Raw genomic sequence first — 18847 nt, 5'->3', positions numbered from 1 at the left:
CATCTTTTCTTTATTTTTAGTTAGCACATACCTTAAACACTTAAAGCTGTAAGCTAATGCTAGTTATATAAGAGCAGATGCTGCTGGTGCAATAAGCTGTACGTTTTATGTCCAATGGATCTGATTAGTCGACTAATCACAAAAATAATCGGTGACTAGTCGACTATCAAAATAATCGTTTGTGGCAGCCCTATTTGAGATGTATTTCCTCTTTGCCCCCACCTCCCCAGGTAAACAGCTGCTGCCTTTGTCCAGCAGTCTGCATGCTGGAGTTAGTCAGCTGGCTTGTCAAGGCAACTCTGGGACTTTTGGAGCACCTGGGGCTATTGGGGGAGCATCTGCAGGAGGAGAGGCCAACAACCTGGTCCGTATGAGGAACCAGGCTCTGGGGCAGTCTGCCCCTTCTCTCACCGGACTGGTCAGTATCAAAGAAAAAAATTGCGCATATGTTGAAAGGGAATCTACAAAACAAATCACACTTACAGTTATTTACACTCAGATTAAGTCTTGAAGAAGTAATCAGGAGATAATTGTGATTCTTCCAAATGTTCTCTGTGCCATCCTAGATATCAGCCAAGCCCAGTATTGCTTTTTCAGATTACTTTCAGATTACATCACATGCAAAATTATTGGACAAATGGTTCATATATATAGAGTCCTACAATTAGCATGTAATGTGCAACCTTATGGCTGGGGTGTAAAAACAAGATTTTTAAATGTATTTGTGGTCTTAGGAAAATGAATGTAGTCTAAACGTAGTGTGCAAAGCCTGCAGAGTCGCTGTGAGACAGTCCATCGCAATATAGATTTTGTGTGTTAGACTGAAACTGTGCCAGCTGACTGCAGGGAGGTAGACTGAGGATGACTCAGGCTTTTGTGTTTATGTGTGTGTGCGCGGTGTGCGTGCCACCAGCTCCACACACAGACACTTCCCATTCACAGAAAGGGCTGCACACTGCTGAGACAGAAATGAGAGAGAGAGGATTTTTCATGTGATGTGTATATTTGTATCTGCATTTATGTGTTTGTTTGGTTAACATGCAGCACAGTGCTGACATCATAGAGCTGTAGTATGAATGAATTATGTGTAAATGCCGGTTCCTGACATGTCTGATGCTGATTTTTGTGTTCCTTTGCTCTACTGTGACCCCTGTTGGTTGCAGGAGGGATTGAAGGACTCAAAGGGGTTTTCTGTCCTCTGCTTTATTATTTATCCAAAACATCTTCAGATATGTTGAAATCATAATTTGTGAACCTCTCTCAAAATCTTTAGCGTTTTCTGAATGAACCCTGACTTTCTGTTCCTTCATGAAATGGCTATCGTCTCTCTGTGTTTGCCATGCTTTAGAAGTGTGTATTGACTACATTAGTAATTTACACAGTACCTTCCATTATTAATTTAAATTGTAATTTATTATTCATCTCCAGCCTTCTTCTCTGTGCACATAATGATTATACATGCAGTGAATCTATCTCATGCACAGGGAAGCACGTGAAAATGACGAGAAGCTTAACAGACTGCAGCTGAATGCTACCAACAGATGGCAGTGTTTAATAGGTAGAACTTCAGCATGCCATTAATCTGATACTGAATCCACGTTGTTGTGCCAGGTGTGTGGACAGTGCATTTATAAAATCTGTAGTGAGTGTGGAGAAAAATACATTAATCTAAAATGAATCATGTCATCAGTTTACTTTTGCCGCTTTGGATATCTTCATAATTAGCCTTTCACTCTGAAAGTCTCTGAGAGGAACTGGTCAGTGCAGCCAGAAGCACATTGTACCATGGATTCAAAATGGAAAATACAATGTGCAGAGTTATTCTAGTTCAGCAAATAATCCCAGGTGGTTATTTCTCAAGGGTAGGTTTATTAAAGTATTCTTGGCAGACTTTCTGACTTCTATCGCACTCACTTTCCTTGCATCTCTTACTAAACCAAGCTTCACACACATTATATTTTAGTCCAGTGTGACTCATCAGACTGACAGCTGTTAGCTTTTATAGTTGTATTTCATAGTTAGTCTATAGTCATAGGATTAGGAATAGGACAACCAGTCCTGCCATGTTTTATTTATGATTTATACTTCCCTTAAGTCTTTGGACTTTTAGTTAGGACTTTTAAAGGCAGCTATGTAATCAAGTGTAACACCTCAGCTTTAATTTCTAGGTTAAAAAGACTTGGGTTGTCACGTGAGTCCCTTCTGAGTGTTCCAGTTTCCTCCAGCAGTCCAAAGACATATATGAAAGGTTACCTGGTGATAAATTGGTAGTAAGATGTGGTTGTGGGTATGCATTGTTTTCCATGGAAATTATAAGCAAATGTAACACATGACTGCTTAACACTTCAACAATAAAGTAACTTAACCTCGTAGTTCTTCCGGAGCCTGCACAATATTGTCAGGCGAACCAGTTGTGGTGTTTGTGGTGAACCAGTCTTAGTGTTTCCACCTTTAGTGGCAACAGTTTTCTTGCATATTTTACATAAACAATGTTTATGCGAGTCACATAACAATCCATATGAACGTCCAGGGCCTTTTCTAGAAGAACATTGTGCTGTAACCAGATGGTCAGCTTGCACATCCCTAGTATTATTGCTTTTGTCAGGAAATGGCCCAAAGTGAAAAATGCACCTACCAAGTTGAAACTCAACACTTTAACATGTATCTTGTTACATATTTATCTTAGAAGCAGGGTGGATATTCTCTGCAAGACATACATGAATGCAAATAATTAAGATGGGAAATAAACAAAGCGGTGTTTCAGCATGCAGCACACAGGCCGCACACCTGCTGTCTGCAGACGTCGGGGCTTGGCCTAAAGGGAGCTTTACCATGCTGCTGTGTTAGAGCTGCTAGGGAACAGGCTGAGGCAGCTGCATCTTAAATATACATGAGGACATGTTGAGTAATCGCTGTACTCGTACCGTATCTCCTCTGTTGTGACTAATGGGGACAGTGACGTAGACGGCTGGTGAAGTGGCATGCCAAACTTTGACATCAAAGATGACTAAGAAAAAACCTCAAAAAACTACATGTTGTTTCAAGAAAATTTGCACTAAAGATATTTTTGACAATATAAAAGCCCTGCATCAACCAAACAATGTTTTATTGATAATTGCAGCTTGCAGGCAGCAGCATTTATAAGTAAATGAAGGGCATCCATTCTTCTTTTCTAATGAGTTACTGTCATTGAATATACACTACTTAATTTGAAGCGTGAATCCTTTGAAACAAGGTGCCAGAAGCAGTAGGATTGCAGTGCAATAGTAGTGATACAGGATAATATCTCTACTGCCCTGACAATGTGCTGTACAGAATACACAGTCTAGGCAGTGAGCTAAATACTTGCTTTATAAAACACACGAGACAGGGGCCAAGGTTGAGGTTGTTTACTGGACCTCTTTTGTGAAACGTAAACAACTGGAACCGAGCTAGGTTTTTGTGTTAGCGACAGTATCTGGTGCTTGTTGGAATGTAAACGCTGATCATCAGTACCCTTCCTGCTCCAGTGGCTGTAAGAATTTCTATCCTAGAGAATATGGGCCAAGTGTAAGAAATAAACACTTTTTCATTTTGCCTTCCAGAAACACTTTTCCTCTAAAGCACAACAGCACCAAGTAAAGTGCTTTGAGACTTATTTAGACTACTGTTAGTCTTCTCTCTCTCTCTCTCTTCACACACACACACACACACACACACACACACACACACACACACACACACACACACACACTCAGGACACACACACTCAGGACACAGACATAATGAACACATACACTGTATACAGTATCTATATAGACAGCCATACTGGAGGCACATGCAGTTGTTTCCTTTATCTAAAAGTGGCTCTTATACAGTTTGTGATTTTATTATATAAAAATATTATTTTCAGTTGCTGTGGAGTCTGTCTGCTGTCAATAGCGCCATCTGGTGTCAAGGTAATAATAGGCCACATTAACACTGTTTCACAATAACATTTCCTTAGCGTGACTTTCTGGAGTGTAACACTGCACATCCCAAAAACAAGTCCCAAAATGTACAATACCTACTTTTTTAAACAAGCTTTTTTTATAGAAAGTAAATACATTTTTTACCGCCATTACATACCTGTATTGTAACGGAACTTAAAATGGAAATGGACTGTATCAAGAGCTCTGTTAGTCTTACTGAGAACTCAATTCATTCATTCATATAGCTTATATAGCTTTATTCTTTTCATTTTGACTAGCTCACATCCCCGGTCATTTTAGAAACAGCAAACATATATGTCTTTGGAATATGGGAAGAAACCCTCCAAAGCACAGGAAGAACATGAGCATAGAAAGAACTGGCTAATTCAAAATACCTTTTTTTTTAGTAGAATATACAAATCAAGTTACAGTAATGTACAAAAGTCTTAAGTCTTGATATTTTGCTTCCAAGAAGACAGACATTGCAGTCATTTTTTTAAAAGTGGTCTTGAGCAACAGTACTCTTTCAGTTTTCCTTTGATCATTGGTTACTTTTGCACTCATTTCCAGTCTTTTACCTGACAGTAATAAGAATGTTTTTAAGACACTTGAAACTGATCTATAAATCATTCAAGTGTATAAAACAACACCTAACTCAAGTGATGAATGAGTGCTATGTCTGCATATACAGTGGTCCCTCATTTATCGCGGAGTTACGTTCTAAAATTAACCTGTGAAGTAGCCAGCTTTATATTTTACAATTATTATAGATGTTCCAAGGCTGTAAACCCCCTCACTACACACTTTATACACTTTTCTCAGACAAGCACGAACATTTTCACACTTTCCTCTCTTGTTTAAACACTTTCAAAGTTCAAGCCTTGGTAGAAAAATAGGTCCAGTAATATAGAATGAAACCAAAGATCAAAGCCTGTTATCAGGTCCAGAACATGGGAATAGAGCAGCTGCCAGAGAATAAAACATTAATGAATAAATGGTATGGAAGTAGAGGAAGCAAGAAGAATGATTTGAGTAAAGTTTGACTTATCTGACTCTTTTGTTTCGCTTAATGTGCCTTATAATGGGATGAGCCTTATGGTCCCCAAAATACGGTAACTTCTACCTTCCTTTAGCATGTCCAGAAGTCCTACTTTTTGTGCGATGGTTAGCATCTTGCTCTGACTTTTGGTTGCTACTGCAGGTGTCGTTGACGGTGCAAAACGTTTTGTCGACATTGTTGTGTTTGTTGGGGAGTAAACTTACAAACATACAGTACAGCACTTCAGAGTCACACTGCTAGCGATTGAAGATTTCTGTAAATTTGACAAGATGAACGCATTTTGTATTGGACAGGAGACACGACACAAGATTGATTGACACTGGTCTACAGCCAATCAGGACGCAGACGCAAAAGCTGAACCGCATTATCGCAAGGGACCACTGTAACAGATAACTTGGCAAAGAACCACATTGAAATTCTATCTCCAGGCACGTTGTTACTAGTGCCTAATTCTTGACATGAAATTAACGACAGCAGGCGAACACATCTGAAAGTCATGTCCTTAAGAAGTAGGAAAAAAATCTAGCAAAGACCTGTTTAAAAAACCTGAGAGGTGCATCTGGCCCATCTACTGCGTCTACCAAAGCCTCATCAGAAACGGTCTCAGCGATAGGGTGGCTTTCATTCTTTTCATTCTTCAGGAAGGGAAAAAAGGAAACATCGGTGGAAGCTTTGTCGTGGTTTGGGAATGCATTTGGCCATGTCATGTTGGGATTCTTGTCAAATCAGAAGAAAATACTCTCAGATTTTGATCCACCATGCATGGTTGCCTGGAAAGCATCTGATTAGCAACAGCTATGACACAAGATCCCAAACACACTGGAAATGCATTAAAAGCATACCTGGATAGAAAAACACACAGTTGAGCAGTATCAGTCATAGATTGACCTCCGCAGAAGCAGCCTGGGTGAATGGAACAGCAGGCAGGCAGCGTCTAAAGCAGAGCTTTGGAATGGCCTTCAAGAAGCTTTAGAACTATTTCCTGCTTTATAAATGTTATAAACAATAAATTGCAACACTTAGTCTGCTCAGCTCGACTCTCCAACAAGCGTGGGTGATATGGCCTAACAACTATATGATGGCATTTCAAGGACATTTTCGACTTACACTATTCAAATTAAAATAAAAAGAATACAATTTAAACAGGCGAACTGAAGAGGATTGAAGGAGAACCTAGAGTTTCTTGGGATTTGGGGTTTTTTGGGTTTGTGAAGTCATTTCTTGTAGTTAATTGAGAAGCTGAAGTAGAGTATTTGTAACCAAAGTGTTTGGCTGTCAAATGTGAAGGGCAGAGAGAACGCTGGCAGGGCCAGCCGCCGGCCTGACTTCCCGTCTCACACCTCAGCAAATAAGAGATTCAGCATCTCCAGTGGAGCATGCTGTGATGAGATGAAAAATATTGTGCAGAAGGAAGGATGGGGGAGTGTGGGGTGGGCAGCAGTGTGACAGGCTGACTAAATAAATCAAGCAATAGCGCAATAACAAAACTTGCACAGGGGGTACAGGAGGTGAGCGAAGGTGCTTGGAGATGGATGAATGTGAGATGGAGGTGAAGTAAGGAGCTTTGTGTGGTCTTATGTACCTGCTGTCAGCTCTGTCAGAGGAAGTGCTTCCTATTAAGTTAATAGACTTTTTGCCTGGGATGGGATAGGCTACGGCTACTACTACTACTACTACTACTACTACTACTACTAATACTAATAATAATAATAATAATATTGAAAGGATCTAAAATCCTCCTCAGCATTTTGTTTATGATTAACACTTGGAATTGTGTCACTAATACACTGGAGGCGTGCCTCCTCTTGCTAAATTTTGCTTTTAGTCAGATGTAACCTTGACATAATTACATTAATACTGAGTAAAAAAAAATAAATCAGTATCTTTCCCAGAAATTACCTGAAAAATGCGGCTAATTCCTTTCATTTTGCTTCCTCAAAGTCAAAAAATGCTGTAAAATGACACTTAATTATCTTTTAGACTAGTCTTGAGCATCATGCCTCACCATAGCCTTATTTTATTTGCATTTGTGTGACAGTTTTTCAGCTTTAATTTTCTGCCCCCCTAAATGTTTCTCTTATTTATGTATTGATATTGTTCTTAAGAGTCATTTGTAGATTCACATTTATCTTGTTTTGTTAGCATTTTAACCTTGGTAACATCCATCAATGTCCAGAACTCCTCCCAGCCCACCTCCTCCAGCTTAGCCAGGGGAACACTGAGGTTCTCCCAGGCTCGTCGAGAGATGCAGTCTCTGTAGCATGTCGTGGGTGTATAGCATGTCTGTAGCATGTCGTGAGTGTATGTCCCACTGGGCCCTCCTCCCAGTGGGACATATGCCTAGAACAATGCCTAGAACATCTAACCCAGGAGGAGACCACCTCAAGCTGCTTCTTTCAGAGAAAGCTCATTTCCATCGCTTCTGTCTCCAATCTCATTCTTTCACCATCAAAATAACTGACAATAATAGGCATAATAAAAGCTTCAGGCATAGATTAAGAGAGTTATGGTGTTTTTTCTTTGCTCTGTCTGGTGCCAGATGGCTGCATCACATTTACAATTTACTGGCATAGGGCATTAATTAAAATGTTAACAATTAAATCGAACGACTGGTACATCTGTTTGTTTTTTTTATTTATTTTGTCAGAAATCTGTTTTTATTTGTATCATATGTTTCCCACATTTCTTTGAGAACATCCACTGTTTTGATGTTGGACATTGTTCTGAGGAATGCTCAGTCATAAGCAAACACATTTCCTCTCACTGTTCCTTTTTCATTAGGCAGTTTCTTTTTCTTTGCTCTCACTCTCAGATTAGTTTTCAGCTCATTAGACCAACTTCATTTAGTTCTTGTGTCTCTCTCAAAATGATAAAATGAGACTAGATCTTGGTTATGTTTCTTAACAAATTCTGGTACCTTTTCAGGTAAAGAAAAACACAAACGCATTTTTACCTTCTGATTTCAGATAAGGCATTGTAAAGTACTTCCTCATATTAATCCACAAAGGAATTTGATCCTATAATCAAATAATAATCTTTTTTTTTTTTTAATTTCAGCAATTTGCTAAATCTGCAAAAAAAAAAAAAAAATCATTTAACAATTTCAAACATTTATGAAATTATTATTATTGGTTGAAGTGCATATTTTATGAACAATAATTAATGCGTTTTGTTTTGGGGCGACTGCACCTTCCAGGTAAAAGTCTTTCATTTTTGGACAAACCGAACATAGTTTGAGATTATTTTCTTCACCTTGGAAACTTCTGACTGAGATATTCTAACTGAAAATGTAGTTTTCATTGCCTTCTCACTGGGGTATGTTTGTATGTATAAATGAAGGTTGAGATGCAGGTTGCCAATGAAAGGTTTGCTGGTATGTAGATTTAAAAGGCAGGCAGATGTGGATAATTTTTTACAATAATTTATTGAAATGTGTTTATTTTGTTGTAGCTATGAGGTCAGTTTTAAATTACAGACCGTGATTGGTTCATTCTTTCACGTTTAGGGTCCTGTTTGTTTTTATATTGTCTTTATTTTAGTATAGCTAATACCACACCTGTAATGTTATGCCTTCTTACACTAAATATATGTTTTTGGCCTGATAACGTGACCTCAGTCGTGTCACTCATTTCTGTTAGCTAGCAAAGCAGCTTGCTAGCTAACAAGTAGGCATAGTAGATTTGAACGATTACTAGTCAAACAGTAACCGTGAATATGAATGCCAACTTCAAATGAGTGACTTGTTTAAATTCCACAGTTTTATTCAAAGATCACTATGTCCTGATTTAGATGGTAATCAGCTATTGTTAAACTATTGTTATAAAAACTCAAGAGTAGCTGCTGATGGGCAGTTTTCGTTTTTGTTTTCTGCTATAACGCTCTCTCCTCCTCACTGGCCCCAGAGCAAATGTCAGCATGAGGTGAGTTACCAAAACCTAAATTCTAATTTAACTTCAAGTCATTTTAAATCCATTTATTTTCTCCAAATAAATTCCAACTCTGTTAATTTTGCATAAAACCTGCTAAAAAGTGCTGTTTTGTGTCTTCTTTAACGCTTAATGCTAAGACCATTAGTAGGTTGTGTGAGCATGTATGTTAAACTACCAACCATGTTTGATTGAGCTACATGGAAAGTGCCGTGGTTGAATTATTGATAGCCTAATGGCTTTTATGGAAACCCGCTTTACTTAGTTTTATTAACTCACCCTCCACCTTTTTATGCTTTGTAAGCACGCATGCACTAAAGCACCCCCCCCCCCCCCCCCCCCCACACACACACACACACACACACACACACACACACACACACACACGCCAATGAATAGTTATTAATTAGGAGAGTGAGCTATTACCTCTGATGCAGCGGGGCAGGGACATTCTGTGTTATGTCGTTTAATATGTGGTTTTAGGTCTAAGCTGACCCACCTGCCTTATCTAGTCTAAAACCTAATGTCTAACATAAATCACACTAACAGGGTTATAGCACTGCTACCCATCTTTTGTGTTTCCTCATGCTGCCCCTGCTGTTTGTCTTTTCCTTTTATATCCTTATTCTTTTATTCATCCTTCAGCTTCTGTTCAACCTGGTACTTTCCTGTTAGGTCAGCCTGTCTTATAAGTTTTAGTTGCGAACAGTAACAACTCATTTAAAACTTTTACTGCAGACCTGATCTCCATTTCTTTACCGGGAGGCTTGGTGGTGGTGGTGGGGAGAATCATCAGTTTCAGCAGATATGTGATCTCTATCGACCAGATCATTTTAGAAGAAGATCCTATTACGGATTCTTTCTTCCTCCCCTCCCTTTCTATCTCCTTCCAGCTCCTCCTGTGTTTTTTCTCTCCTGCATTATGTTGCTGGATATCCATCACAGTACAATGTATTGATTTGTACTGTAGGCATTAATTATTAGGGGGAAAAAACCCTGTTCCCTGCTCTTTAGGGACTGAGTGCAGCATGAAAAATAACCATAAGTTTAATCACTGATGCTGCTGACAGTTGTTAGGCAGTTTGGTTATTAACAGGCACATTTAATGAAGCTACAGCCACAGCATTAGTCATTTGTGAAGGCTTGATTCTGCATGAAGATGTTTGTTTGCTCTTTTCTTCATTTTGAAATTCAGTTGATTACAGAAAAGCACTTTGATTCCTAGACAACAGGTGCTTTATGACACCATGGTAAAATCCAAACTCCCAGAAAGCCTCAGATCAGCTGAAACACTCAGTTTATTTAAATCCAGGTTGAAGACTCACCTGTTCTCAGCTGCATTTGAATAAAACACCAAATCCACACTTTTAAGCATAAATTTCAAAACGTACATTTTAACTACTGATTTTATCTACTGTTTGTTTTTGGGTTTTTTTTTTATCAATTTTAAATCATGCTTTTTATTTGTTTTTGTTTTTTAATGTCTCTGTAAAGCACTTTGAATCACCTTGTTGTTGAATTGTGCTATATAAATAAACTTGCCATGCCATTGACCAGTTATGTTATTGATTAGTGTCACCGCTCAAAGGGGATTTAGCGTATCAGCAGTGCTACGTGGTTTGACTGGTCTGTCTAGCAGCTTCAGGTTTATTGAGATCCAATCACAAAATAGTTAAAAATAAGAAAAGATTCATGTTTAAAACCAAGCTAAGCATGAGCCAAAGTGTCATTCGGTCCTTCTTAATATACGTAGACTGTTCTTACTTCCTTTCCATCACATGTAACTGCACCACACAAATCCTCTTTAGAGAGATTTCAGAAACACTTATCATGTCTCACCATGAGCTATAATGCTTTCTGAGTCACTCATGCAGCCGGAATCTAAAAGTGTCTGAATACACAAGTAGGCATTTAAATGCCATTTGGAGGGGAATTGCAAGGTTACATCTTCATCTCATAGAGCTCTAAGTTTCATACAATAAGGGGGGCTGGAAGAGAGGATGAAATAATGTCACAGGTGTGGATTTCCCCATCTAACTTTTATTAAAAATAGACTTTAAAGTGACTTAAGTTTGTTTTACTTCACAATGGCTGTATCACATGAAAGAGCTTGGAAGTCAGAGGAAAGAAAAGGTTTTCAGAATTGAAGTTCATAGTGATAATAATATGTGAAGTTAAATGAGGCAACATTAAATGACATATTGTTCTGTTTTTGCTCCATGACTCTGGTCTGGTTTTTTTTTTTTTGGGGGGGGGGGGGGGGGGGTTGCGTTTTTTATATGAAATAAAAATAATGATAATATATTTTCAATCTAGCTCATACTGGAAAATTCCACTTAACATCGACTACTCCTTTACCCATCACTTTCTAGCGTAACGTCCAAGGACATCCTGCTTGACTCCTTCAGGACATAGTAACCATTTCTGACAGAAGCATGAGGCAGAATAGAGCTGGTATACATGGAGGAGACAGAAGGATGGAAACGAAACACTTCATTTTGCATGATGAAACTCTTTTAGGCTGAGTGCCAGTACCTCATCTCTGTGCTGTTACAGATAAATTAAAAGTTGTATTTCTTACTGAAAAGAAGAGACTGGGAATCATTCTTGTACGATTCCCAGTCTTGTAAGGCTTCAGGCTTCATTTAAGTACACATTCAGTAGCTTTTAACATAGTTTTTATCAGCAGTAATGTTACTTAGTTGAGGTCTGGGTTCAACTGGAGCAGCCAAGCATCTCAATTCTTTTCTTCTTATAGCCGTTCTATATAAATTCTCTGGTGTGCTCGGGATGTTGCATTACACAATTTTTAACCAAGCTTTAGCTGTTGGACAGATGGTCACACATTTCACTCGAGAATACTTTGGACTACAGAGGAGTTCAGTGACTGAACCATTTAACCTTTGAACTCAGGCCTGCAGTTTGCAGTTTTTCTGAGCATTGCACAGTCTGACCTTGGGGTGAATTCACTGGAGCTGGGCACTTTGTTAACACACTGCTGAATGTTCCAGACCAGAACTACGCCTGAAAAACTGAAGAAGCTTCTCTGATGAGAGGTGAAACGTCTTCAAGAAACTCAAAAAAGTCCAGTTGCTTTTCTGTCCAAGCTCTTGAGATTACAATGACGTGGATGGCTGAGCCCTTCACAGACATATTCTATGGAAGTAGTTTCTCAAAGGGTATACTTTCAAAGTATAACACAGAGTCCTGTGAAAACAAAACTAGTTTATTTGCACTTGGGTGAGAACAGAAGGTCCTAAAAACGCCAGAGGTGGTAAAATCTATTCTTGGGAGCTATGTCCTCTTTCAGAGTGACATGAGAGGGAAACACACTCCAGGCAGTTCAGCAGTGCTGTGCGTTAGATAACTGAGTGTCGGCTAGCATGCCTTTTGGGCTTCAGACATTGATCACGATATATGACGAATAATCTGCATAACAGTTGGGGCTAAATGTCACATTTTTGGGTCCGAAAATGTCAGAAAATCAATGATCAGATTTAGTCTGCTGGCAGTTTGTGTGTTATTTTCCTGTTCACCTCCTTCTCTTTGTCCTGAATGTGCGTACTTAGGTGTTGTAAATCAGCCTTATAACAATAAAGGCGATTTGCACAATGAGAGAGTAAACTTTTAAGCCTTGTCAGCAATTATAATCAGTCAGATTGATGTGGTCTGCTCTTGTCTAGATTTTCATTATAATAGAAAGCCTTGCAGTGCTTGCCAACAGTGGTATGTTAGGTGTAGTCTAGTCATTTACCCCTCACGGTCATCTGGTTTCCTCTCTCACTCTGTCTGCTAATAGCAGACTTTATTCATTTGCCTGGAACTTTTATGTCATTTACAAGCTAAAATGTTTAAAAGAAGTCCGAAAATAAAAACCAGAAACCTCAACTGAGTCTGTGCTTCAGTAACTAGAGGAAACAGACGATTAATTCTCCTTTCACATCGGAAAACATTTACAAGACTACAATAATAATAATGCTTTGGTTACAGCGTGAACATAATAAGTAGCAAAGGTTCAATAAGGAGTTAAAGCATCACCTTAAAGGCACTCAAAATTGTTGAGTGGCATCGTGATCTGTACTGAGATTAGGAGGCAGGGGGGAAAAAGCCTGGAGAGGTGGAAGTATGCACAGGAGAGAAGAGGAAGCAATGTGTGTAAATGTGAGGGAGATGGGTGGAACAATGAAGCTCCAAGGAATAGATGTAATAAAGTTAGCTGAGTTTAAATGTCTGGGGTAAGCCATCCAAAGCAATGGACACTGCGCAAGAGAGGTGAAGACGAGTCCAGGCAGGGTGAGTGGGTGCAGACGAATGTCAGGGCTGATTTGTGATTTAAGGATAGAAGCGAGACTGAAAGGGAAGGTTTAGGAAGTCTTAGAAATGAGCAGATCAGAGGGACAGCTCAGGTTGAGCAGTTTGGAGAAAAAGAAAAAGCAGTAATGCTGAGATGGTTTGGACATGGTCAGTGGAGCGAAGTGAATATATTGGACAAAGGGTGTTGGATATGGAGCTGCCTGGCAGGAGGAGGTAGGTAAAGATAACATGCAGTATCATTGGTTTTGTATTTTATCAGAAATGACGTAGGCTTCAGTGTAGCATTATGCTGGATGCTTCCTGCACTTCAATTACATTAACAAATACATTCAAACAATGTCCTGTTCTGTTTGGGATGAGGTAATTCAGTTTTGACAGTATCTTCCATCTCTGATGACTGAGAGGAAATTGAATTGTGTTTCCATCTCAGCTCCCCCTCCCTGCCTGCCTCCTCTGATCTGTTTTTCTTCTACATCTCTCCTTTTTGCTGTGAGGTTGGAAACTCTTCCTGGAATGAAATCCCTGTGTTAGTATTGAATTCTTTCTGTTTACTTGCAGCTTTTCTTTATCTTCCAATTAGAGCTAATGCACAGACTAAAAATGTCACCAACAGATTGATTAAAATATTCCAGTGTAAAAGTATGTGCAAAGAATAATTTAGCTTGTGTGTTGTTTTGTGTTACCTGCAATCTTGTAATCCTCCCTCATATGTCAACCTGCCTCATGTATCATCCTCTCTTTCTGTCTCTCTGTTATGAACTATTACATGAATTCGGGGCCATGCCAGACTCAAGTTTGCCTCAAACAGTAAAGCAACCCAGGACTTTAGTCCAGTACGACTCAGTAAAGCATCTTTCCTACTTTTACTGGATGTAAATGTAGGTTCCATTAAAGGGGCATGTTTCAATCTGCCAGACGTCTGAATGTCAGTCCTGGTGCTCTTCGAGTTGTACCTATTGCAAGAAATGATTGTGTGTTGTCTTGTTTTCGGACGAGCAGTATTATTGTGCAGAATATGGCTCGAGCCCTACAACTTTCAACAGTACTTCTCTGCAGCCTTTTTTTTTTAATATATACAAACTCAAGATGGCAAATAGCCAGCGGTGTGTGCTGAAGGGTTTGGGAAAGATAAACAAGCAGGATTTCATGTGCTTTGATAAAATCTATTAAGAGAGAAGAGTTGTCCATTAATGTGACTGCTTGCATTCTGAAGTGGTACTGAGGGGAAAAGGGTAAATATAAGTTATGTTTTATGGGCAACAAAAGTGATGTCCCATCTGCTGGCACGAGGCACCCTTTGGTAGGATTGTCTGAGCGGTGACACCTGTCATTCAGGCGAATACAGCAATGAGTATTAGCGCCCTCAGGACTGGTAGAGATAGTACAGAGATGTGGCGACATGACTGTTTGCGTGCGAAGTGACCATTGTGTCACAGATAAATGGGTCCTTAGTGAAACTGCCGTATAGCACCAAACCACAACAACAGCAGCCTCAGGGCAGGTTATATTGTAAGGTAAAGGCTCTGCATTGAAAAAGGAACAGGATGGAACAGCATGTCTGTCTTTAGGAACTTATCATCTCTTTGAAACAGGGTGCAGTGTTTGTTGCTGTTTGTTGTGGCTTGACTGAACAGACATTAAACACACACACCATTGCGCATTGAGCCAGAGCTGCTGCAGTCGCCAGCAGTCTTTTGAACTGAGTTTGAACTTACACACATGCACACACCTACTTACATACATATAGATGCACGGCGATATCTTACGTCAGTGTAACCTTTTGACCTACTATAGCTGCACAGTACGCCAAAGCACATTTTGCATGATAGAGATCAATTCAAAGCAGGATACAGAGAGAAGATTTGACTTGGCGAGCCCCTGATACTACAGTCCTAATCTGTGTGTCTGTGTGTGTGTGCATTTGGATTTTTGTATCATCAAGAGCTTGTTTCTCACTATGTCTTTACCCCTGACAGCAGACATAGTCAAGTTTAGCTTTAGCCCTTATCATGAGGACTGGAGTCTGGCTTCCTCTGCCCTTTATTGAGAGCCTTGAAATGACTGTAGAGTGTGACTGACAGAGAACAGAGCCTTCTGGATCTTATTTAGGATTATTAAATATTGTTTCCCTTGGGATTAGTGGTTGAATGTAAACATTCATATTGGAATCCTTTTAAAACATCTTTAGTTCTCTTGTTGCATTTACTGTAGCATAGAGAAAATGACAAATAACAAAAAATAAACATTCAGTTTAGATAATCTAAAAAAGAGCCAAGATAAAATTAAAATCCGTTTCAGATTCCTTATTGTCAGTGCACAGTTATCCAGTGATTAATAATCCAAACCCGAAACTGTTAATTGCACAAGTGACTCAAAAGCTGTAGCATTACACACAGATGGTCCTTGAGCCATGCTGGATCCACGCACAGCTACTCTGTGTTTCCCAGACGGCTTCATTTCTGTACTTCCTAATTATGTTATCTACCACTTTCTAGTCATACATTTCATTTAATCCAGTTTACAAAAGTTGAGACTTGAAGGGAAGACAGGCCACATTAGTCTTTGTCTTAATTTGTACTCTGTACCTCTACCCTAGTTCTCTCTATCCTCTCTTTCTTCTGCCCTTTCTCCCTCTCACAGTGTAAAGCCTTTTCAGGCTTACTCAGCATTTTCTTATCAATGCCCCGATGGGGACAAAGCTTTATGCAACGGCTGTGTGTCCACATCTTTCTTGCTCTTATTTCCCTCTCTTCGTTCGCTTTTTCTCTTTAGCTTTCATCTGCTTTCAGCATCAACACATTGTTCTATATAAACCATCTGCAAAAATCAAGAATAAGTCGACCAGTCACTCAGACTTCAGGAAACCCAAAAATGATGTCACCATCTCTCACAGCAAAACAAAGAAACCATGGTCATTACAGACGAGAATAAGCACAGAAAGAAAAGCGGACTGTTCAGCCGGATTTCTCTTACCTGGACCAAATGAACCACATCTCCATACGTAGAGCTATTAAGCCGCTGCAGCTGTGAACAGCTTTGTGTATGATAAAGAAGTGGTGCGTTGAAAGGCAAAGCTGGATTGAAAAGTGATTTCAGAGCTTTGTGGTTATGTAAGATCGCAGCTCTTTCAAGTGTGTGCATTTTAGTTGGTCTCTATTATTGTGGAAATTGCACCCTCTGCCTCCTGTCACTGATGGAGTTGAATAACACTGTGTTCACATTCTTCATCCTGTGCCAAACACCTTCATGTTTAATTTATTCAGACTGAGCTTTCTCCTGCTGTCCTGTCTGACACACACATCCAAATACACCGTCAGCACAATGCTCAGACAGAGCAGCACGCAACCTGTCTGCATAATGCAGACACACACACACAGAGCTGTCATCCTACTACTCATTTCATAGTTTTCATTTTCGGGCGGGGCTGTTGCATAGTGCTGTTTGATACCTTTCTCTACAGCTCTCTGTTAATGCTTTTATTTTTTCTATTAATCTTCCAATTGCTTGTTTCTTTAGGACTGTCCATTATCGCACTGGACAAATGTAGTATTGTGTTTATATAATTGTTGTGACTGATTTCCTGGCATTAACTTTATTTCCCCTGAAACTCATTTACTCCGATTGTTTTATTTCAGCGTGTCTGTATACACATGCATGACTCTGAGATATCCGTCAGGCTGCTGTCCAGACAGCCAGCCAGCTGGCTGCAGGACAGTTTGACTAATAGTAGACCAACCCATCAAGCTGATGAATGAAGCAACACAAACAGGAGCTCTTTATCTCAGCTCCTTTATTATACAAAGAAGATGACCATCGTGTCTGGCACAACAGCCTGTATTCCAAACCCTCAACCAATTTAACACGAAATATCAGGTATCAATAACATGATTTCATATTGTCTGTTTATTGAGCCACATTGCAATGGCCCATTAACTTGACGACAACACAAATGTTGTTAAATCTTGTGTATTTGGTAGACAGATTTCTTTACAGTCAGCTGTGGCCCAGAGCTATTAGTCAGAACCTTCTGTTCAAAAATCTCTGAGGTTATACTGAAAACAGGTTCTTTAAAACAATCTTCCTAAACAGTGAACTAAATTTATAATTACGCAACTTCTAACTAATTTTCTGCACAGCCACACTGCATAGGTCACTGTTACACACTGGATTATGTTAGAAATATGGGCTCAAGGCAGATTTCCCAGTTTTCCAGTATCAAAATGTAATACTAATAAATGGGTAGGTACATACTGCTAAGTACTTAGTACTTATTATAGCTTTAATAATTCTAATTTGTGTCCTGAAGTATGATGTTGAAAGACACGTTGATCATGTCATCTTCATCATCATGATGAGTCTGGCATCTGGTTGGAAGGTGAAATACGATGTCCATGTTGTAGCTGATTTACAAAATGTTCCTGTGAGTTTGTGGGTGCTGGACGCAATGTTACGCAAAATCCGAGTATTATAGGGATAATGTAGTAGAAACAGGATAATAATAGGCATGTGTATCATGCCTTTATTGCCCTTGACCTCTAACCTCACACTGGGTGTGAGTGTAGGTGCCCACATGCTAGACTACTTTCATTTCAGTGTCTCTGTATGCGTTTTAATTTAAGCCAAGCTGCATTCAGTCCACTACACAAGCAGTCAGTCGGTGGGCTACTGTCCACCAGTCTTGTGGCTAAGTGAACATTCCTCTGTGTGGCCCCTTTGGCCTTTGCACTCACTAACACTGGGGCTTTGACCAGAGGATGGGGGCCCAGACAGGGCTGCTGGAGCTCAGTTTGATATGGATTACTCAGGGTCTGATCTCCCTCTACACACACAGCAGTGGCTGAACAGACGAATCTGTCCATGGTCAGTGTTGTGTTTGTGCTGTATACAGTATATATATGCATGCACCAGCAGACATATACTCTCTCTCTTCTGCTTGTTTTTTTTTTTTTTGCTTGGTTATTCAAACCATCCATTCATTCTCATTACCATTCTCTCATGTCTTTGTGAGTCATCAGTACATGGCTCTCTGTGGCGTGTAGGAGGACTCCAGACGCTCTGCCTTCCTACAGTTCAATCTATCCTTCCATCACTTTTTTGTCCCCATTCCTGTTTTTGTTTTTTTTTCGCTTCTTTGCTCCTTTGCATCTCTCTTGTTTGTGGAGGAGGATCACCAGTTAAAAATAGTGTTCTGGTGTCACTTACCAAAACCTGTCAAAACAAGATATATCCAGAAAAGGTAAACATTTTCAGATCTTTACAAGTGACAGTTATTGTAATCAATTTTTGATCCAGCTGATTGGCTGAACCTTTATTTTCTTTCTCTGAAAAGAAATTGAAAGTTTCCTTGGCTGTGTGTTTACATCCACCCTCTTTTCATCTTCATCTTAAAACACAAGGTAAAATACGTTTTTAACTCTTTTTATGTAATATTAAAGGGAAAAATGAGACACTTTGAAGCTTTATAAAGGCTCACTTACATGCTTTTGGTCATACCTCCAAGTTCTTGTAAGATGAGGAAAGCGGTAGCTGTAATACCAGCATCTTTAAGCACAGGTGAACACAGGTGTATGTTTGCGTGTCCACATACTTTTACATAC

At 39.5% G+C, this 18847-nt stretch overlaps 1 protein-coding gene across 3 annotated transcripts in view; it reads left to right on the top strand.

The window, feature by feature from the left end:
* Positions 1-18847, top strand: part of mast2 (microtubule associated serine/threonine kinase 2) — a 143152-nt gene that overhangs the window by 24974 nt on the left and 99331 nt on the right. For all 3 annotated transcript variants that reach the window (XM_085376302.1, XM_085376301.1, XM_085376300.1), the window contains exon 3: positions 231-418. In XM_085376302.1, coding sequence (XP_085232428.1) covers positions 231-418 — 188 coding nt within the window. The remainder of the gene's footprint in view (positions 1-230; positions 419-18847) is intronic.

Source organism: Diplotaxodon limnothrissa, linkage group LG17 (genome assembly GCF_057381915.1).
Source record: "Diplotaxodon limnothrissa isolate DT_005_m linkage group LG17, D_limnothrissa_male_GT1.1, whole genome shotgun sequence".
NCBI classification, from domain to species: Eukaryota; Metazoa; Chordata; class Actinopteri; order Cichliformes; family Cichlidae; genus Diplotaxodon; species Diplotaxodon limnothrissa.
The sequence above is the reverse complement of the archived record's forward strand: the minus strand, read 5'-3'. Positions and strand labels throughout refer to the sequence as shown.